The 23028-nt window shown below is 38.7% G+C and overlaps 2 protein-coding genes across 20 annotated transcripts in view; one reads left to right on the forward strand and one right to left on the reverse strand.

Moving 5' to 3' along the window:
- The window catches only part of ZRANB3 (zinc finger RANBP2-type containing 3), a 308526-nt gene extending 308424 nt beyond the window's left edge, over positions 1 to 102 (reverse strand). The window contains exon 1 of the mRNA XM_031651752.1: positions 19 to 102. Coding sequence (XP_031507612.1) covers positions 19 to 92 — 74 coding nt within the window. The 5' untranslated portion in view covers positions 93 to 102. The remainder of the gene's footprint in view (positions 1 to 18) is intronic.
- A 221-nt stretch (positions 103 to 323) lies between these two features.
- Positions 324 to 23028, forward strand: part of R3HDM1 (R3H domain containing 1) — a 198121-nt gene continuing 175416 nt past the window's right edge. For 14 of the 19 annotated variants that reach the window (XM_031651722.1, XM_031651744.1, XM_031651724.1 and 11 more), the window contains exon 1: positions 329 to 488. The gene's annotated coding sequence lies outside the window, so the exon portion shown is untranslated. Of the gene's footprint in view, positions 489 to 23028 lie in introns of all 19 variants that reach the window. The other 5 variants (XM_031651729.1, XM_031651727.1, XM_031651745.1 and 2 more) reach the window with 2 other exon arrangements.

Here is a 23028-nt window from a genome sequence, read left to right on the forward strand (position 1 = left end):
CTCACGAAACTCCCTCACCTCGGGATCCAACTCGTGGGAAAAGGTACCTCTTTTACAAGTGGGCAAAATGGCTGTCCTCCTAGTTTTACCATTGGTTGGCTTTTGCGCCCTTCAAGGGCGGTTATTTATCACGGATTGGTTCTTTTTCTCTTGAGGTTGGAGGAAGATTTGGCACGGCTCTCCGAGGCCTGGGAGGAGGTAAAGGGGTGGAGAGAAGGCAGTTTTTTCAAGCGTGATTGGGCAACACCCATGTCACTCCGGGGACGTACAACCTATGACTAGTCGGCTGCCGCTCAAAGAGAACGAAGAGGCGGGGCTAGTGCGTGGTGGGAAGGGGCGGGATTCTGCCAGCCGCGGCTGCCGCTGGAGCCGGTGTCCGGGCTGGTGATGGGGTTAATTCCCTTTCGTAAGACTCTTACTTGCACCCACCCAGCCCCGCCGTCGCCCCGCCGCGCCGCGCTCCAACCGCCTCCTCCTCAGTAACGCGGGTAAGAGATGCCCTCCCCTCCCCCGTGCAGCTCCCCGGGAATAACGCGCCTCGCTCCCCTCCCCCGCCCGCCAACCGGTAGCGCTAACGGAGAAGGAGGCAGGCAGGGGAGAGATGCGGTGTGTGAGAAGGTGGCCTTCCCCGCCGCGTCGTCGGCGCTCCAGCCAGGGCCTTCCGACGTCCCGGTGCTGCCAGCCCGCCGTTAGGTCGGGTTCCGAGTGAGCCAGTCTCGCCTGGCCCGCGGCTGCGGCTGCGGCTGCGGCTGCAGCTGCAGCCACTACCTTGTGCCCACCGCCCCCACTCGGGGGCCATGTGAAAAGCAAACCCCTCGAGGCCTAGCGGAGGAGGCAGGGGAAAGGTTCCCGAGTCCCTGCCATGGCTGCTGCTGCCTCCGCGGCTGCTCTTGCAGCCCCAGGGACTCGGGAGCCAGCCACAGCAGGCCTGCCAGGAGCGTGGTGCTGCTCTCTCGGGTGGCTGGCGCCGGTGCCCCGGGCTCCCACGGCCGCATCCCCTGGCCTTGCACCAAGAGAATTTTCAGCTTCGACCGGTTGGTGAAATGTAGGTACATTTTCCCTGTGGTATCAGCAAAAGCACAATGGGAATATTAAAAAGAAAGTTGAATGACTGTCAGTGTCACGGTCCCCCGGGATCTGATTTACACACGTTTTGATGACTGAGCCTTAGGCTGCCAACAAATTTTTGTGTGCTTTGAAGTTTTTTGGTGTTTTGTTTTGTTTTGTTGTTGTGACTAGGTCCAAAGGATGCCTCTGTTGAGCTTGTTTTTATAAAGAAACTTAAATTATTGGGACTATCATGCTCCGTGTGTAATTGTCCTGGGATAGTAAGTTAACTAAGTAAAAGGTGAAGAGGTGCTTTCCAAATTAGGATTCGTGAACAGCAAATGGTTTTTCTAATAAAATTTTCTAAATATATGTATCTTCATGGTTATAGTTTACTTAATTGTAACTTTAAGAAACCCTTTTTAGCTTAAATGTCATTGATGACAAAAACTTTTAAATAAAAAGATGGTTAAAGTCAAACTGGAAGTCTACCCATTTATAATATTTGAAACAAGATCTTCTAAGTATTTAGTAGGATACCAGTCTGACAGGAATAATTGGACACGTCTCAATTTCTAAAAATTTGGCATATTTGGCTATTTTTAGGGCATTCTGTTATGATTTCCTCATCACGTTTTGATCAAGTGCTTGTCTTTTCAAATACCACTCTGCTTTTATGCCTGGAAGAATATGTCTTTAAATCATGGATTCTATAGTCTGTAGTAGACATACCTGTGATCAGAGTTAAAATTCTAGGCTAGTTTCTGAGGTTTACTTGTTGGCAGAATAAACCTGGGTTCTGAAGAAATATCTGAGTTTTGATCATTTCTTCAGGGTCTGAGAAGACTATGGTGGCTTAATGGTCTTCTATATTCCATAACTAGTACACCTGGATACAGGATTGACATAGATATGTTCGGGTCCTGGAGGAAATTTGGGTATCTATTAAGAAATGAAAATTGCCAGCCATATAGTAGTCACCTGTAGTCCCTGCTACTCAGGAGTATGAGGTGAGAGGATCACTTGAGCCCAGAAGTTAAAGGCCAGCCTAGGCAGTATAGCAGAACATCATCTCAAAAAAATAAATAGATAGCCTTAAAAGGTAAGTCCCCTGAGATCCCCACAAACTTCCTGTAACATATATTGCCAGCTGCCAGCATAGTATTTTCCAAAACTTGAGTTAATTGATAAATTATACAGTTGATACTTTCAGATCTTGCTTGAGTGATTTATATAGAGAAAAGACTGTTGAAAATTTAGGAGTCGTCTACATTTTCTTCCTGGCTGTTGGATCCCTCCATGAACCTCAGTTCGGTTTCCTCATCTGTAAAATGAGGATGATAATGCTTAACTTAAGAAGTTATGAAAATTAGAGATAAATATATAGTAATGGCTGGGCACAGTGGCTCACACCTGTAATCCTAGCACTCTGGGAGGCTGAGGCAGGCGGATCACCTGAGGTCGGGAGTTGGAGACCAGCCTGACCAACATGGAGAAACCCTGTCTCTACTAAAAATACAAAAAATTAGTTGCGTGTGGTGGTGGGCACCTGTAATCTCAGCTACTCGGGAGGCTGAGGCAGGAGAATTGCTTAACCAGGGAGGCAGTGGTAAGTGGAGATCAGGCCATTGAACTCCAGCCTGGGCAACAAGAGTGAAACTCCATCTTAAAAACAAAGAAAACAGAAAATTAGAGATAAAGTGTGTAAATCCCCTAGCATTGAGCCTGACACAGTTTGTGCAATTAAATATTAACTGTTATTATTTTCATGCATATTTAGAGAATGGGATTGTTGTTCCTATGCTGAGGGTGGTGTTGCAGCCTTTGAACACATTCTGTTACTGAAGAGTACCATAGGCGTATTAATTTGTATAGTGACTTAAGCACAGTTTGCGGCTATTTTTGATTCCCTTATGGAAGTTTTTTTGACCTTGAATTAAAATACAAGTGTCTGTGGAATATATTTCAAATGGATTATTGGGAATAATGATTAGTGTACTCCATGTAGTGGTTAACTATTGTAGTATCTTTTAAATTTTATTTAGCTGATACATGTTTCAAGCTCTAGTTTATATACATGCTATCCATATTCATTGTGCTACCAGGCGACATTTGAACTATTTAATACACAGTTAAGATTAAGCAAATCATTTGAAATTGTTATGACCATATGTGACTACAGTTTTGTTGCTGTTTTTTAATTCTCCTTATTTATCAACACTTGAGTGTTCCTTTTCTGTGAAACAACTCGTGAGAGATGCTATTCCTTTCTCTTCCTAGGCATTTCTGAAAATTTACTGACTCTTCACACATAATAGTGAGACGGAGTCTCGCTTCTGTCGCTTCAGGGCTGGAGCGCAGTGGCCAGATCTCAGCTCACTGCAAGCTCCGGCCCGGTTCCCCGCGACTCCTGCCTCAGCCTCCCGAAAGTAGCTGGGACCACAGGCTGCAGCCGCCACCTCGCCTCAAGCACTTTTTTGTAAGTGTTTTAGTAGAGACGGGTTTCATTTGTTAGCCAGGATGGTCTCTCGATCTCCTGACCTTTGGTGTGATCCGCCCATCTCGGCCTCCCAAAGTGCTGGGATTACAGGCTTGAGCCACCGCGCCCGGCCAGAATTTCTATAGTTAAACAAATTTAAGGTTAGCATGAAGATGGTTATATTACGAAGTCTTTTCTGACAGGAATGCACAGTCAGAGTTCAAAACAAGCTGCACCTTAAGCAAAATAATGAGCTGCAGTATATACGGTGGGCCTCCCAAGTCATTGGACCTCGTACAAATGGGTGCTCCTCCAAGGAGGTGTTACATGATAGTAGCAATAGAAAATTATATAAACTTGAAATGAGCTTTGTCAAATACCATGCAGAAGATGTGCATTGCCATGCATTGCAAGTAATAGGTTTTTTTTTTCTTTTTTTGAACTGGTACTTTAGTATACCTAATTTCATCCATTTGAGTTAGTATTAAGTTTTAATTTCTCAGCAATAAAGTAGTGAAAATTGGTAGCAGTTTTGTTTTTCCCATTCTTGGAAAATGTTACAGTGATGAACAAGGCTTGATAGGTTTGTAAAATACTATTGCTATTTGAATTAGAAAATTTCACTATTGACTTTCCATATTCTGTTGTAAATAAGTTGGGGAATTAGTGGTCAAGGAGGCGTGGTAACAAATGGTAATGTAATTTTCAAATAGCTATTGCAGCACCAAACCGCAGAATCAATACTCTGTCTTTATAACCACATTTGCATATAGGGATAATTTATTTCTTATAACTTAAGATAACTAAAATGAAGGGCCGGGCGGGGTGGTTCACGCCTGTAATCCCAGCACTTTGGGAGGCCGAGACAGGCAGATCACAAGGTCAGCAGTTTGAGACCAGCCTGGCCAGTATGGTGAAACCCCATCTCTACTAAAAATACAAAAATTAGTAGGGCGTGTCGGTGGGCGCCTGTAGTCCCAGCTACTTGGGAAGCTGAGTCAGGAGAATCGCTTGAACCTGGGAGGCGGAGGTTGCGGTGAGCCGAGATTGCGCCACTGCACTCCAGCCTGGCGACAGAGCAAGACTTTGTCTCAAAAATAAATAAATAAATAAATAAATAAAATGGAATGAGATGGCTATTGTGAAGAGAAGGAAGTCAGTTTTTTCTCTGTATAATTGTAAACTTTAAAAAAAAATCATCTTAAGACTTAATCCTTAAGACTTCCTGTACTGTTTAATAATATGGACATGTGCAAAGAATTAAATCATATAATTAAACAAAATTTTGTCAAGTTAACTTTGCTTCTCAAATAAGGAAGTTATATAATTAAACACATTTGCTTGTACCTAATAAAACATTAGCGTCCTCATGAATGTATGTCATTTCCAGAATTTAATTCAATTAGTTATTGGCTGAGGGTTGAAATAGAGATGAAACTAAATCCTGGCCCAAAGCTAGTTTTATACCTTATTTTCCAGCAATTTGTTTTTTTTATATCTAGGTTTTATCTTTAATATTTTGCCTCATCTTACCCATTCTTAGTCTCCATACACACATATTAACTTAAATTTCTTTTTCTGAGAATTTTGAAAGCCTATAGTTTATGACCTTTGTTCCCTCTTTGACTTGTGAATTTTATATTTGTGAGTTTTTTCCAAATTTCTACCTGTCAGCTCACTTCTTTAGGAAAGTTGTAAGGTTTTTGAGCCACTTCATTTCATTTTTTATTTTTTTAAGAGACAGGTTTCACCCTGTCACCCAGACTGGAGTACAGCGACAGGATCATAGCTTACCACAGCCTTAAATTCTGAGGCTCAAGTGAGCCTCCCATCTTATGCTCCCAAGTAACTAGGACTACAAGCTTGTCACTAGGACTACAGGCACATGGCTAATTTTTTAATTTAGTAGAGACAGGTTCTTACTGTGTTACCCAGGCTGGTCTCCCACCTCCTGGGCTCAAGCGATGCTCCTGCCTTGGCCTGCCAAAGTGCTGGAATTACAGGCATAAGCCACTGCACCCAGCCTGTTTCATGAATAGTAGATTGCACAGCATGTTTAAATGATGTTTGCTTTACTAAAGTTTTTATCTACAACTCCCTATAATGACTTCGTCTGACAAAGAAATTAAGTAGAGAAAATAAACTACCTTTCTTTTTATTCTTGACCATTCTCAAGAGGGAATAACTTGATATTGTCTGATCTAAGGTTTTAAAATAGCGAATTTGACTTCTCACAACATTAGTTTCATGAATGACAAATATAAATTACTTTTGTGGGTTAGTTGTACAATTAACTTCGCTAACCTGTCCTTTAAGGCAGGGGTCCCCAGCCCTTAGGAACTGGGCCACACAGCAGGAGGTGTGTGAGTGAACCGTGAACATCACCACCTGAGCTCTGCCTCCTGTCAGATCAGTGGAGGCATTAGATTCTCATATGATTGCAAACCCTATTGTGAACTGCACATGCAAGGGATCCAGGTGGCGTGCTTCTTATGAGAATCTAATGCCTAAAGATCTGAGATAGAACAGTTTCATCCCATAACCATCCTCCTCACCCCCTGTACCATCTGGGGAAAAATTATTTTCCACAAAACAGGTCCCTGGTGCTCTTAGGACAGAAACAAGTTCCATAACTACAGTAAACTACCACCTTACAGTCTGAGGTAGCTTAACTGTGGATTTACTTTGTTACCTTGCCCCTCAGTGGGGAGAGAAGCTCTGGAATTAAAAAAAAAAAAAAAAAGTCTTACTCTTGTGAAATCAAACTTCTTTGTACATGTATACAACATGTGTACAAAACAATAGCTGAAGTGAGCATTAGTCTTTCTTTTTATTTATTTATTTATTTATTTTTGAGACGAAGTCTCACTCTGTCGCCCAGGCTGGAGTGCAGTGGCACAATCTTGGCCCGCTGCAACCTCTGCCTCCCAGATTCAAGCAATTCTCCTTCCTCAGTCCCCCAGGTAGCTGGGACTACAGGCACAAGCCACCATGCTGGCTAATTTTTGTATTTTTAGTAGAGACGAGGTTTCGCCATATTGGCCAGGGTGGTCTCGAACTCCTAACCTCAAGTGATCTGCCCACCTTGGCCTCCCAAAGTGCTGGGATTACAGGCATGAGCCATCATGCCCACAGCCTAGGCCTTCATTTTAGTAAGCCTCTATTTTATTTAATATATTTTTTTTTTTTTATTTTTTTATTTTTTTTGAGACAGAGTCTCGCTCTGTTGCCCAGGCTGGAGTGTAGTGGTGTGGTCTTGGCTCACTGCAACCTCTTCCTCCTGGGCTCAAGCGATTCTCCTGCCTTAGCCTCCCTAGTAGCTGGGATTACAGGCATGAGCCACTGTGCCCAGTGGGCTCTCATTTGTAACATGCTCTTGGGAAAGAAGCTTCCTTCATACAGAATTACTACATATCTATTTGTTTTTTACTGGGAACAACCCAGATGTCCTTTGCTGCATGAATTGTTGAACTGTGATACATCCATACCATGGAATACTACGCTGCCATAAAAAAAGGAACAAACTGCAGTCACACGTTGTTTAACATTAGGGATAAGTTCTGAGAAATGTGTCATTAGACAGTTTTGTTGTGCCAACATCATGGAGTGTGCTTACACAAACCTACATGGTATATAGCCTTATAGATACTTAAATTATATGGTATGTATGGCCTGTTGCTCCTGGGCTACAAACCTATACAGTATGCTACTACACTAAATACTGTAGGCAATTCTAACATCATGGTTAAGTATCTGTATATCTAAATAAAGACAAGGTACAGTAAAAATAAGGTATAAAATATTTTTAAATAGTATGCCTAAGGCACTTACAATGAATGTGGCTTGCAGCACTGGAAATTATTTTAGGTGAGCCAGTGAGTGGATGCAGAGGCCTCTGACATAATCGTACACCATTGTAGACTTTATAAATGCTGTATACTTGGGTTTCACTAAATTTATAAAATATTTTTCTATCTAAAAAATTAAGTTTGCTATAACTTTTTACTATATAAATTTTTTAAAATTTTAAGTTTTGACCCTTTTGTAGTAACACTTAGCTTAAAATAGACATAGTACAGCTGTACAAAAATATTTTTTCTTTATATCCTTGCCCTATAAGCATTTTCTGTTTTACAATTTTTGGGGATTCGTTTGTTTGTTTTTGTGAAGGAGTTTTGCTGTCATCACCGTCACCCAGGCTGGAGTGCAGTGGCACGATCTTGGCTCAGTGCAACCTCCGCCTCCTGGATTCAAGCGATTCTCCTGCCTCATCCTCCCAAGTAGCTGGGACTACAGGTGCCCACCACCATGCCCGGCTAATTTTTGTATTTTTGGTAGAGACAGGGTTTCACCATGTTGGCCAGGCTGGTCTTGAACTCCTGACCTCAGGTGACCCACCCACCTCAGCCTCCCAACGTGCTTGGATTACAAACGTGAGCCACTGCACCTGGCCTAAAAGTTTTTGTTGTTGTTGTTGTTTTTCCTTTAAAATTTTTTGTTAAAAACTAAAATGTAAACACATGCATTAGCCTAGGCCTGTGCATGTGGTCAGGATCATCAGTATCATTGTCTTCCATCTTTGTATCTTGTCCCACCGGAAGGTCTTCAAAGACAATTACACACATGAATCTATCATCTTGATGTTAATGTCTTTTTCTGGAATACTTCTTGAAGGACCTCTTTGAGCTGTTTGACAGTTAACTTCTAATTATTTTGTATAATTTTTAATACAATTTTTAAAATATAATTTTTAATCTAATTTTTAATCTAATGTTTTAAATAGAAGGAGTACACTCTAAAATAATAAGTGTAGTAAATGCATAAATCAGTATCATAGTCATTTATTACCATTATCAAGTATTATGTGCTGTACATATGTATGTGCTATACTTTCATATAGTCATATGCATATAGCAATGCGGTAGATTTACACCAGCATCACCATAAACATGTGAGTAATGTGTTACGAAGGCTGTGATAATCCTTAGGTGCTAGGAATTTTTCACCAACATAGTCTTATGGGACCACTGTCATTTATGCAGTCCATTGTTGACTGAAATGTCATTATGCAGTGCGTGATTGTATTGATACAGCAACTAGAATGGATCCCAAAAGAATTGCAGGCACACCTAGGAGATACTGCGAGTTCAGTTCCAGACAACCATGAAAAAGTGAGTTATATACCTTTTTTGGTATCCCAGTGCATTTGAAAGTTAGGTTTACTACTGACGTTACTGCTTTAAAAAAAAAAAAAGAGTTTTATATAATTCTGTAGTCTATTTAAAGTGTAAAGAGCATTGTGTCTAAAAAATGCACATACCTTAATTTTTAAATATTGCTAAAAAATTCTAATAATCATCTGAGCCTTCAGCAGGTTGTAATCTTTTTGCTGGTGGAGAGTCTTGCTTCAGTGTTGGTGGCTGCTGACTGATCAAGATGGTTGTTGCTGAAGGTTGGACTGACTGTAGCAATATCTGAAAATAAGACAATGACAGCAGTGTCCACGTTGATGGGCACTTCCTTTCGTGAAAGATTTCTCGATAGCATGTGCTGCTGTTGGAAAGCATTTTACCCACAGTAGAACTTCTTTCAAAATTGTAGTCAGTCCTCTCCAATTTTCCTACTACTTTACAACTAAGTTTGTGTAATATTCTAAATCCTTTGTTGCTATTTCAACAATGCTTACAGAAATAGACTTAACTAGGAGTAGAGTCCATCTCAAGAAATCACATTCTTTGCTCATCCATAATCGTGAACAAATGATATAATGAGCAACAATTCAAACACATCTTTAAGCCCCACTTCTGATTCTAGTTCTCTTACAATTTCCACCACATCTGCTTGAACCCCTCCAAGTCATCCATGAAGGTTGAAATCGATTTCTTCCAGACTCTTGTTGATATTTTGTAACTTCACAGATGCCTAGGTGGTCAAAAAATAAAAATTTTTAAACGTTGATATTTTGACCTCCTCCCATGAATCATAAATGTTCTTTTAAGACATGGAGGTCTTGCTCTGTTGCCCAGGTTGGAGTGTAGTGCTGCTGTCATAGCTCATTGTAACCTTGAACTTTGGGGCTCTAGCAGTTCTCCCACTTCTTTGCTGGTGCATGCCACCACATCTGTCTGTTTTTATTTTTATTTATTTATTTATTTTTGTAGGGACAGGGTCTTGCTCTGTAGCCCAGGCTGGTCTCAAACTCCTGGCCTCAAGCAATCCTGCCTCAGCCTCCCAGTGTTGGGATTACAGGCATGAGCCACTATGCCCACAAATGTTGTTAATGGCATCTAGCATGATGAATCCTTTCCAGAAGGTTTTTAGCTTACTTTACCCAGTGCATCAGAGGAATTACTATCTTTGGCAGCCATGTAGACTTACATAGTGTATTTCATAAATATGAGACTTAAAAATAGAAATTAATCATTGACACATGGGCTGAAAAATACTGTTGTGTTAGCAGGCAAAAGAACACTCATTTCTTTTTACATCTCCATCAGAGCTCTTGGGTGACAAGGTACTTTATCAATGAACAGTAAGTGCTTTAAAAGGAGTCTTCTTTTAAAAGGAGTCTTTTAAAAGGAGTCTACTGAGCAGTAGGTGTCAACAGAGGATTTTAAGTATTCGTAAATAGCATACCTGTTGCAAACAGATGTGCTGTCATCCAGGCTTTGTTTCATTTATGGAGCACAGGCTCTATAAAAGTACACAGGCAGAGTACTTTTAGCATAGTTCTTAATGGCCCTAGAATTTTCAGAATGTTAAATGAACACTGGCTTCAACTTAAAGTTAAGCGTCTCCATCAGCTTCTAACGAGAGTCAACCTGTCTTTTGAAGCTTTGAAGCAGGGCATTGACTTCTCTCTATGAAAGTCCTAGAATAGCATCTGCCAATAGAAAGCTGTTTTGTCTACATTGAAAATCTGTTGTTTAGTGACCACCTTCATCAATGATCTTAGATCTTCTGGGTAATTTGCTGCAGCTTCTTCAACACTTGCTGCTTCACGTTGCATGTTTACGTTATGGAGATGGTGTCATTTTCCCTAAACCTCATAAATCAGTCTTTGTTAGCTTTCAACTTCTGCAGCTTCCTTATCTCTCTCAACCTTTATAGAATTGAAGAGAGTGCCTTCTACTGGGTTAGACTTTTGCCTAAGGGAATATGGTGGCTGGTTTGATCATCTGTCTGGACCCCTGAAACCTCCATATCAGCAATAAGGCTATTTTGCTTTCTTACCATCTGTGTGTTCACTGGAGTAGCAATTTTTACTTCTTTCAAGAACTTTTCCTTTGCATTCACAGCTTGGGTAACTATTTGATGCAAAGAGGCCTAGCTTGAGGCCTAGGCTTTCAGCCTGTCTCACCTTTCAACAGGCCTTTCTTGCTAAGCTTAATCATTTCTAACTTTTGATTTAAAGTGAGAGATCTGTGACTCTTACTTTCACTTAAACATGTGGAGGCCATCGCAGGGTTATTAACTGACCTAATTTCTTTTTTTTGAGAGGGAGTCTTGCTCTGTCACCCAGGCTGGAGTGCAGTGGTGTAATCTCGGCTCACTGCAAGCTCCACCTCCTGTGTTCACGCCATTCTGCTGCCTCAGCCTCCGCCTCTGAAGTCACTGGGGCTACAGGCACCCACCACCACGCCCGGCTAATTTTTTGTATTTTTAATAGAGACAGGGTTTCACTGTGTTAGCCAGGATGGTCTTGATCTCCTGACCTCATGATCCGCCTGCCTTGGCCTCCCAAAGTGCTGGGATTACAGGTGTAAGCCACCACACCTGGCCAACTGACCTAATTTCAATATTGTTTTGTCTCAGTGAATAGGTATGACCAAAGAGAGGGAGAAGAGATGGGGCATCAGCCAGTTGGTGGCGCAATCAGAACACCTACAGCATTTATCAACTAAGTTCACTGTCTTATATGGGTGTGGTTTGTGGTCCCCTAAAACAATTACAGTGGTAAGGTCAAAGGTCACTGATTGCAGCTCACCATCACCAGACATAATAATGAAAGAGTTTGAAATATTGCAAGAATTACCAAACTATTACACGAGACATGAAGTGAGCACATGTTGGGGAAATGGTAGTGATCGATATGCTCGACTCAAGAGTTGCCACAAACCTTCAATTTGTTTAAAAAGAAATAGTAAAAGAAAAAAAGAAAAGCAATGTTTCTGAAGTGCATATAGGTTGAGTATTTTTTACCTGAAATTTGTGAGACCAGAAGTGTATTGGATTTTTTCAGATTTTGGAATATTGAGATATCTTTGGGATGAGACCCAAATTTAAACAGGAAATTTATTTGTTTCATATGTACCTTATACTCATAGCCTAAAGATAATTTTATACACTATTTTAAATAATTGTTTGCATAAAACAAAGTTTTGACTGCAACTCATCATGTAAGGTCAAGTGTGGAATTTTCTACTAGTATTGTCATGTTGGTGTTCAAAACTGTTGGATTTTGGAGCATATTGGATTTCATATTTTCAGATTAGGTATGCACAACCTGTGTGTGTTCCTGTATAGTACTAAGGGGGAAAAATACCTGTTTTTAAACGAATATCCTCTGCAAAATACCATTCATATATTTAACATAGTTCAATTGTGTTATTATTACTAAGCCATGTTCGCATGTATAGAGCACAATAGAAATACCTCTAACACTGAACAAATCCAAGTTACAGTTTTTGTTTTCACTTTGTGTGCCTTGTTTTTTTCTAAATGCCAGTTCTTTTCTCATTGTCCTTTTGTTAGGTCTTGCTGTTCTTTCATTTTTTAACTCCTCGTCATTTAAACTAGAAAGAATCTGTTGTCTGCATTTTTCATTGTCCGGTTGCTGTAATATGGTTTTGTCAAGAGGCATTTTTCAACCAGCTGTTTATATTGTAAGCATATTATCTTTAAGATGAAATAAAAGATTTCTTCCCCTATGATGACATAACAAGCATCAAACTGGGAGATGATAACTAATTTGAGGGAAGAGGGTAATGTAAATGCTTAAGTTACACTATGGTTACCATATGACCAAAAGTATTAAATGTTTGTTTTTTTGAGATGGAGTCTCACTCTGTAGCCCAGGCTAGAGTGCGGTGCCGCAATCTTGGCTCACCACGACCTCCACCTCCCAGGTTCAAGCAATACTCCTGCTTCAGCCTTCTGAGTAGCTGAGATTACAAGCATGTGCCACCATGCCCTGCTAATATTTATGTTTTTAGTAGAGATGGGATTTCACCATGTTGGCTAGACTAGTCTCAAACTCCTGACTTCAAGTGATCCCCTGCCTCAGCCTCCCAAAGTGCTGGGATTACAGGTGTGAGCCACTGTGCCTGGTCTAAATGTTTTAAAGCAATGGAAATGGAATGTGAGGAGATCAACAGTAAAAGACCACCAACTTGGGGAGGATACACTCTCTGTAATATGTCAAATGGATGATTAATTTTTGTGTATGGTGTGAGGTAGGGGTTCAGATTTATTTCTATATGTGAATATCTAGTTTTCTGCACCATTTGTTGAAAAGATTGTTCTTTCCCCATTGAATTGTCTTGGCACTGTGGTTGAAAATTGATTGATCAAAAAATGTGTTTTATTTCTGGACTTTCAATTCTATTTCATTGATTTCTATGTCTGTCATAATTCCAGTGCCACACTGTTTGATTATGTACCTTTGTAGCAAGTTTTGAAATTGGGATATATGAGAACTCCAATTCTGTTCTTCTTTTTCGAGTTTTTTTTTTTCTTTTTGTCTTTCTTTGGCTATTCCAGATCCCATTTATTATTCTATATAATTTAGGGTCAGGTTGCCAATTTCTGCAAAGAAGCCACCTTGGATTTTAATTGGGTTTATGTCAAATATATAAGTCAATGTGGGTAGTATTGCCATTTTAAAAATATTAAATGAGAAATTTTTTTAAATATTTAATGATTAATAATGATACACTTATTGCAAGTTTACATAAATACCATGTTTTATGCAAAATAACTTTAAAAAAGAAGAATCCCATTGTTTAACATTTTTGCAAATTTCCTTAATGTCTGACTTAAGAAGATGGCTGGGTTCACATACTTGCTTTTGCATTCATTCTGATATACGTGGTTTGGATTGAAATATAAGAAGACAATTTTGGCCAAGCGTAGATACAAAGATAAAAAGGGGAAGACCTCATGAACCCTTTGAAAGGACCTTGGTGACCCTGCAGTGGTCCTTAGACCACACTTTGAGAACCACATGTTGAATGGAAACAAGTATGTGTTTGGAAACTCAGAGACCTAATTGAAATTCACAGCTCTGCCACTTAACAGCTGAACAAGTTAAGTTACTTAGCCTCTCAGTCTGTTTCTTCATTTATAAAATGAAGATAATGACATCTCCTTTTAGGGATTTTGTAAGGAGGAAACAAGATAATGCCTGTAAACGTTTTAGTATGTGGAAACCACTAAAGAAATTATGCTGTTTTCGTTCATTTATACTTGTTGACCTCTCTCTATAGGATTAGCTAATTTTTTTCCAGTGAAAGGTACAAATAGTTGGGAAATGAGAGAGGTTGGAATTTTAAATATACTTATATAGTAAAAACACATCATATAGACATTTAACTGTCAACTGACTCCCCAAAAAGGACACCAGAAAAAAATGTGTTGATCAAAGTTGTGTTTATTAGAGTTACTGCAGTAGGGGCAAACACAACTTGACAAACTCTTAGTAGTCTCAGCATGAAACTTTAGTTTATTGTAGTGGTATCTACAGTGAGCTGACTGTATTCATATAGTTTCCTATTATCAGGCCTTTTAACTACAAATGATGTCAAACAAATAAAGGAAAGGAAAGGGCTAACAAAAAAAAGGTAAAAATTTCCAGAAATGGAGGAATAAAATTAGCAGCACCTTTAAAACCATTTGCCACTCACCCTAACTCCACTATCAACTGTTGAAGAATGAAGGAAACTGCAAAAATTCTGCATTAAAGTAGAGCACAGGGCCAGGCACGGTGGCTCACTCACGCCTGTAATCCCAGCAGTTTGGGAGGCTGAAGCGGGCAGAATACTTAAGGCCAGGAACTCGAGACCAGCTTGGGCAACTTGGCAAAACCCTTGTCTCTACTAAAAATACAAAAAATTAGCTGGGCATGGTGGTGCACTCCTGTTAATCCCAGCTGCTTGGGAGGCTCTGAGGCATGAGATACGCTTCAATCCTGGAGGCAGAGATTGCAGTGAGCTGAGATCACACCACCGCACTCCATCCTGGGTGATAGAGCATGATGCTTTAGCATGTATTTTCTCTCTTAATCAAATAAAATGTAAATAACCCCACCTCCTTAATGATTCCATAAATACTGGCCCAAATCATGTATAAAGTTCTATAAAATAAATTCCTGTCATTAAAACTCTATTATTCCAATGGTGATTTTAATTTTGAATATATCTGCAAAACTAAAGTGATAGGATTGTTGCCCACCCAGGACATTATGGATCCACTCAGCATTCATTCATGAAATATTTGTTGATAATTTACTATGTGCCTTGTACTGCATATATAAAGCAGAGAGTACTTGTCCTCATGGATCTTATTTTCTAGTGAGTGAGACAAAGAATGAAATATTTATGTATAATAGAGTGTCAGATGGAAACTATTGCAATGATTTTAAAAAAGGAGGTTGAAAGGTTAGAACATGATGAAATGGAGTGTAGGGCCTATTTTACACAGGGTGGTCAGAGCAACAGCTCTTGACATTCAAGTAAACACCTGAATGAAATGAAGGAACAAGCCGTGAGGTATATCAGGGAAGAATGTTTTGGATGGAAGGAACAGAAAGTGCAAAGGCCGTGAAAGAAGTATATACTTGGATGAAGTTGCAAGTACACTTGTTTACTGAAGTTCAGCAGTGTTTTCCTGTAGACAATTGTGAATTAAAATAACGAGTACATAAAGAAGACTGGAGTTGTGGTTCTGGGCTGTCAGCTAGGTGTATTCATTAGTTAAGTGAATCATTCCCACAGTTATCTCTTCATCCCAAATGTAGTGGATTTGGGGGTACACTTGTGACATCTAAACCCCAATCTTTAATCTCCATATATCAAGGATTTCCTGTCTTCTTAGTGTTTAAATGAAAAATGCCATAGTTTTTCTTAAACAAAATTTACCTGCATTTAGACAGACTGATAAATCTCAGCTATTAGAATGTGAGAAGTCATCCGATCCAACCTCAGTGGTGTGGGACACATCCAGGGGCAATCACCTGGGCAGCTTTGCCTAAAATTGTCTGCTTTTCCTTGCCTTCTTCCAGGGGATATCAGAATAGGGGAAGAGGAGATGCCTGGCTTATGCCTTTTGGGCAAGAGCCTGTGGGTATCTGAAGTCAGGCAGATAATATTTTTATTCTTTGCTTGAACTATTCTAGTGACAAGAGCGCATTCCTAAAGAGAATGTTTGTCTCTACGTTGTATTTCTTTGTTTCAGGGTCTGAAGATTACCTGGTAAATTTTTGTTCTGTTCTCTTTTCTGTTCTTTTTTTGGATATAGGGAGGAAGGGGATAGGCAGGGGAGAAGAAATCCACCTGGTCCGAGACACAAATGAGATGTTTTCCTAAAAGTGCATCAGTATCAATGTCACCTGTCCCCTCTTCCCTTCCCTTCCCTCTCCACCCTTAAGAGAATAGAATAGATGGGATGGGAATAGGGATAGGAGACTTTGTACTCAAGACCCTCCTGCCTGGCTCAGTTGTGCTAAAAAGGGGGAAATGATGAAGGAGTAATTCTATAAATGTCCTCAGTAAGTAATTATCTCCCCTTTATATTCCCCTTGGCTGTTTGGCACCCTTCTTAGGCTTACCAGGTTGTATTACATATTGTTGCTAAGACGCTAGATTCAGTACCCAAAGCACATGAGATGTTATCACAGAGCCAGGCAACCAGACCATGATGTTATCTTTGTGATTTTAGTTTTTGTCTTACTCAGGATGGTTTGACCACAGAAAAGAAATGGTTAGGCTAGAGTGCAGTGTCACTATCTTGGCTCTCTGCAACCTCCACCTCCCAGATTCAGGACATTCTCCTGCCTCAGCCTCCTGAGTAGCCAGGATTACAGGTGTGTGCTACCACGCCTGGCTAATTTTTGTATTTAGTAGAGATGGAGTTTTGCCATGTTGTCGAGGCTGGTCTCAAACTCCTGGCCTCCCAAAATGTTGGGATTACAGCCATGAATCACCACGCCCTGCCAAGAAATGTTTTGAAAGACATTTTAAAAACCTTTCTTTAAGATCATTTTGATAAGTTGAGAAAGAGGATGGTCGGATTGGTTTTATCTCGAGTAATTTTGATAACTTCTCTATCTTTTGAACTGAAACACTTATCATATTGTTCAGTATGCTTGACAAATTATAAACATTTTGGTGGCAGGCATGGGATAAGAAACTGAGCCTGTGTAGAACTACATTTCTAAAATTAATTTTTTAGAACTTTTTCTCAAGTAGTATTTAAAAAAATCAAAACAGTACATACACATAGAAATCAATATGGTGGGTCTGCATTTGACTATCATTCTCATCCTCTGTTTTATTATCAGGATTCATGAGTTACTTGAAGAGAATGTTTCTAGCACCAAAAATCAAATGGATTTTTTTGATGCTTCCATCAGTTTATCAGAATTATGCCACATTGTTACTTGTTACACATTAGAAGCATGACTGTCCTCGAATTTTTTTTTTTTTTTCTGGAGTTTCTAATTGCCTTTTTTTTTTTTCTTTTTTTTTTTTCTGGTTGACAAACAATAGTGCACCATCATCAGCAATCCTCAAGATTATCCAGTCTGTGTTTCCATGAGATTTTCTCCAGGAATCTTATGTCCTGCTCACAGGTCTCATTCCTTCACTGCCCTACTAGGTTGAATCAACTGTTTGCTGGATCTTCTGGATCCTTCTCTTGTTTTTTACATTCATTTGTCTAGGTAATAGTCTGAGATATTTTCCCGAGGAAGGTTGCTTAGGAAATAAACCTTCTGAGAACTTACATGTCTGAAGTCTTTTTTCTTTTCTTTTTTCTTGAGACGGAGTCTCACTCTGTCGCCAAGCTGGAGTGCAGTGGCACGATCTCAGCTCAGTGCATTCTCTGCTTCCTGGGTTCAAGCTATTCTCCTGCCTCAGTCTCCCGAGTACCTGGGACTACAGGCACGTGCCACCACACCCAGCCTATTTTTGTATTTTTAGTAGAGACGGGCTTTCACCATGTTGGCCAGGATGGTCTTGATATCCTGACCTCATGATCCACCCACCTTGGCCTCCCAAAGTTTTGGGATTACAGGCGTGAGCCACCTCCCCGGCCTGAAGTCTTTTTTCTGACATCAGACTTGATTGATGCATAGAATGCTAAGTACAGAATCATGTTCCTTTTGTACTTAGACATATCTCTAGTATCTTCTGACATCTAGATTGCTGTTGAGAGATCTGTTGCCAATCTGATATTTCATTTTATTTTGAAATTTTCCAAATGTACACAAAATTTGATGAATTACTCAATTTTACAGTTGTTAACCTTTTGTTCTTTTTGCTTTCTCCCATATTAATCCATGTTTTATGCATTGTAAATTAAGTTGCAGGTATTATAATAGTATACATCACCCCCTAAACACTTGGGTACGCATATCCTTAACTAGATTTCAATGTTTGATTGCTTTTTAAAGGTACATATGCATTCAGAAAAATGCACAAATCATAAATATGTCATTCAGTTAGTTTTTGACAAATTGTATACATCTCTACAACCCGTACATCCATTGAGATATAGAACATTGCTGTCACCCAAGAAAGTTCCCTCATTTTCCTTCCCAGTCATCGCTCCCCCTGCACATACCTCAAGAGGCAGCAACCAAAATGTCCGATTCTTTTCCGTCATATATTGGGCTGTTCTAGGATTTACATAAATGAACTTATACAGTATATACTCTATATAGGGCTTCTTCCACTCAACATGTTTTTCAGATTTATCCATTTTATTGCACATATGAATATTTTTATTACAGAATAGTATTTTATTATATAAATAATATATTTATATATATTATAAATGTTATATAAATTATAAATTTATATAAATTATAAATTTATAATTTATATAAATTTATATAAATTTATATAAATTATAAATTTATGATGTATATAAATACACAGTTAATTTTTCCTTTCTGTTTATGGCTTCTGGTATTGTCTCTATTTAGTAATTTAAGAATGTTTTAAATCTTCAAATAAGTAATACCTGCTAACATGCAGTGCACAATAATCTACTTCTTAGTCCTACATTTCTTTATTCCTTGTTTTTGAAATTTTGTTAATACAAAATTCAGTCAATTTAATACTGTCAAACTTTTTATGATTTCTTGTTCTCAGTAATAAGAGCAGGAAGAAGATTATTTAAAGTCATCTCCTTTTTAAAAAAGTTTTCAACATTTGTATTGAAACTAGAATTAACCTTTATAACTCTTAATTGACTTTAGGTAAGTAGGTGTTTATATTAATTAGGTGTAATTAAGTATGTATCTTTCCTAGAATGCATTTATATGCATATGCAGCATATGAAGTCATTTAATTTTAAAGAACACATATTGTATGGTTTTGTTTTGGTTTGGTTTGGTTTTTTTAAAAAAATGGAGTCTTGGCTCACGCCTATAATCCCAGCACTTTGGGAGGCTGAAGCAGGTGGATCACCTGAAGTCAGGAGTTCTAGACCATCCTGGTCAACTGATGAAACCCTGTCTCTACTAAAAATACAAAAATTAGCTGGGTGTGATGGCGGGTGCCTGTAATCCCACCTACTTGGGAGGCTGAGGCTGAGGCAGGAGAATCCCTTGAACTCGGGAGGTCGATGTTGCAGTGAGCTGAGATTGCGCCATTGCACTCCAGCCTGGGCGACTAGAGTGAAACTCCACCTCAAAAAAAAAAAAAAAACGGAGGGTCTTGCTCTATTGCTGAGGCTGAACTGGAACTCCTGGGCTCAAGGGATGCCAAGCTTATATAGTTCATTTTATATGATATATTTACAATGGGCAAATCCAGAGACAGAAAACAGGTTAGAGTTTACCAGGAGTTGGGGGAAGGGAAAAATAGTTATTCCTTAAATAGGAATGGGTGTTTTACAGGGTAATGAAAAAGTTTTGAAACTAGATAGCTGGTAGAGACAAACATTGTGAATAGACTAAATACTACTAAATTGTACCTTTATAATGGTCAATTGTATGTTTGATTTTCACCTCATTTAAATAAGAATACATTACATATGAATTACCCTTGACACAAAGATGTGTAACTTTTGTAGTTATAAATTTTTGTTTGTTCTTTGATAAAGATTATTGTCAGTTCTACTTCTCATAGCTTTTAGAATGACAGTTTATGTTCAATAAGACCCAAGTTTAAAATCTTCTTTTCATGATTTGGAATGTCTTTTCCAGCTGAAGTTTTGTTAAGTCCATATGATAAATTACAAATGAAATTTTTTGGTTGTCATTCTGTGTTACACGAAATTTTTTTTTACACACTCCACAGCTTTTTGTGTTTATTTTCTTTTTAATGAATGCTGATTTTGATACTTAATTAAAGCAAGGAAAGGATAAAGCGTGTTTTTAGTCTAGCATTTAAGTTTTATTTGTAGTATATGGAAATTTATGTCTTTTCTTAGGCAAGCAGCTTTCATACAGCTGCTCTACCATGTTTTTGTTGCTTTTATCTTGCTGCTGAAATGGAGAACCCAGTGGTAAAATAGGTGGCAGTTTAAGAGAATTGACTTAAATGAAGTTTGTATCACTTGTACTTCATTAGCAATTAACACTTCATTAGCAATTAATACCTATACTGTAATTTTAGAAAGGGCTTATCATCTTATGTCATTTATAAAAGTTCAACTTTATGCTTGTATCAAGTATAAATCATTTTAGGAATCAAGTCAATTAATATGCCTTTATCCCCAACATTAAATGGGTTTATTGGGGAAATTTTCAAAATGGATAGCTTGTCAGGCATACTACAATTCTACTCTATATTTTGTTCAGACTTTGTAATGTTCTTAGAATTGTTAGTTGCTTACAGCAACTATGTACTTAGAAGACCTTCCGTATTTACTGAAGTCATGAAGGTTAAGAAAAAAATAAATCCATCCACCAGTGGACAAGGGACCTATACCATGTAATCCAAATTTGTAAATTCATTTATGGACAGGTGGCTGAGGGAATCTATAATTTCATCATTGATCATAGTTTTAAGATCATAGGCACAGAGTAGTGATTCCCTGCCGTTCTATCATTAACACTTTTATCTAGCCAATGCGATGACAGTAGGTTAGTAGGAGATGCAGGCAGACTGACAGGTTTGTTTTTTCTCATAGAAAATTAGAAACAAAATTAGAAGTGGGAGAGGCTGCCCGCTGTAGCTGCTCTAGCAGCAGAAACTGATAACTAAAATCAAAGAAGGAAAGAGAACTATAAAAGGTATTAAGTAGTTTAAAACTATTCAGGACCATTTAACATAGGATGAATTGTCCTTGTACCTACTAAAAGAAAAAACTGCCAAGGTGGTTGTATTGCACCCTGGTATTTTGTTTGTAAAAGAATGAAAAAAAACAAAAAACAGTGCAACAGTCATCTAGAAAATATACTCATTCTTTGATTATGCCAAGTAATTAAGATATTACCAAATAATTGAGTGTGCATTAAAAGTTAAATCACGTTGAATTGCATGTGAGCACTGATAGTTATTTCAAACTCACATTAGCAAAGTCATATATAATTTATAGTTTTCTCCTTTTACATTGTGAGGCATTTGGAGAATCTTTTCAAATGGAATTCCTAGAGTGATTGCTGTTTGAGATCGGGGGTGTATCTTTCTGGTTTCTTTCTGGTTCTAGAGCTTTCTAGATTTTTTGAGTGAAATGTCAAAAATTATTGTAAACTGATTTGAGAGTTGTTTTCATTATCTGATTCATTAAACTTCAGATTTTGTTTAACTCAGTATTACCTTGAAGGCAAATGTTTATTTTAATATGAAAATGATAGCTCGTTTGTTGATGCTAGTATTTGACTGTATCATAAATTAACATGAGCTGCTTAGAGTCTAATTGCAAAATTGAAAAGTTAGCATAAATTGTCCATCATATAAATGAAAAAGAATTTCAGTTTATTTAGTAAAGTTTTTGTGTCTACTGTGCAAGGGATTTTGCTTTCAGCATTGTAAGATTTAATAATAAAATATATGCTATAATAATTATGAAAGCATACCTACATCTCTTTTAACTTATGGCTTGACCTAATCCAGAATTCTTTTTTCTTTTTTGATGGGGCGGGGAGGGACAGGGTCTTATTCTCTCACCCAGGCTGGAGTGCATTAGCGTGATCTCGGCTCATTGCAACCTCTGCCTCCCGGGTTCAAGCAATTCTCCCAGCTCACTCTCCCAAATAGCTGGAATTATAGGCACACACTACCACGCCTGGCTCATTTTTGTCTTTTTAGTAGAGACGGGGTTTTACCATGTTGGAAAGGCTGGTCTCGAACTCCTGACCTCAAGTGATCCATCCACCTCATCCTCCCAAAGTGCTGAGATTACAGGCATGAGCCACCACACCGGCCTAATCCAGAATTTAAATTCTTCACACTATAGACTAAGTCAACCAGTCATAGCTTCAGAATTTCTAATGAGTAACTTGAGAGTGACAATCTGATAGTTGACCCTAGGTACTTTTTTGATAGCAAAAATACTATATTTATTTAGATTGCATATTAATTAAGGGTGGTTTTGGAGGAAGTTGATAGAGATATTGGTTCTTAAAATCCCAGGTCATCATTGGCACTGCAGTGTGAGTTGACTTTCTACACTGTAATGACTTGAAAAAGTAGAGTTTTTAGAAAGTTGTAATTTCTTACTCATTTTGCAACCCGGATATATTTTTAAATGAAGTAAATTTTGTGAAGCAGAACAGTTTGATAGGTAGTTTGTTGTTAACATTGCTTTTTCTTTTTCCTCAGAGACAGTCCCTCACTCTGTTGCCCAGGCTGGAGTGCTGTGGCATGATCATAGCTCACTGCAGCCTCACCCTCTTGGGCTGAAGAGATCCACCTACTTCAGCCTACTTAATAGCTGGGACCACAGACATGTGCTACCACATCCAGTTAATTTTTGTAGAGACAGGGTCTCATTGTGTTGCCCAGGGTGGTCTTGAGCTCCTTAACTCAACTGGTCTACCTGCCTTGGCCTCCCAAAGTGCTGGGATTACAGGCATGAGGCACCGTGCCTGGCTCTAATATTGCTTGGCATCCATTCTATGAATAGATTTCTTGGTTATCTAGATTATGTTTGCTTAAATATTTGAAAGAGTCTTTCTGAACTGAAGTTCAGCCAAATGGGAGGAAACTCAGTATATTTCATACTCAAATGAAGTACAACCCTCGGTTCCTTTTTTATAAAGTGACATTTGTGCTTTTTAGGATCACAATAAATATATTCTGGCAAAAGCCAAACAGCAGTGATTTGTA

Source organism: Papio anubis, chromosome 10 (genome assembly GCF_008728515.1).
Source record: "Papio anubis isolate 15944 chromosome 10, Panubis1.0, whole genome shotgun sequence".
Classification (NCBI taxonomy): Eukaryota; Metazoa; Chordata; class Mammalia; order Primates; family Cercopithecidae; genus Papio; species Papio anubis.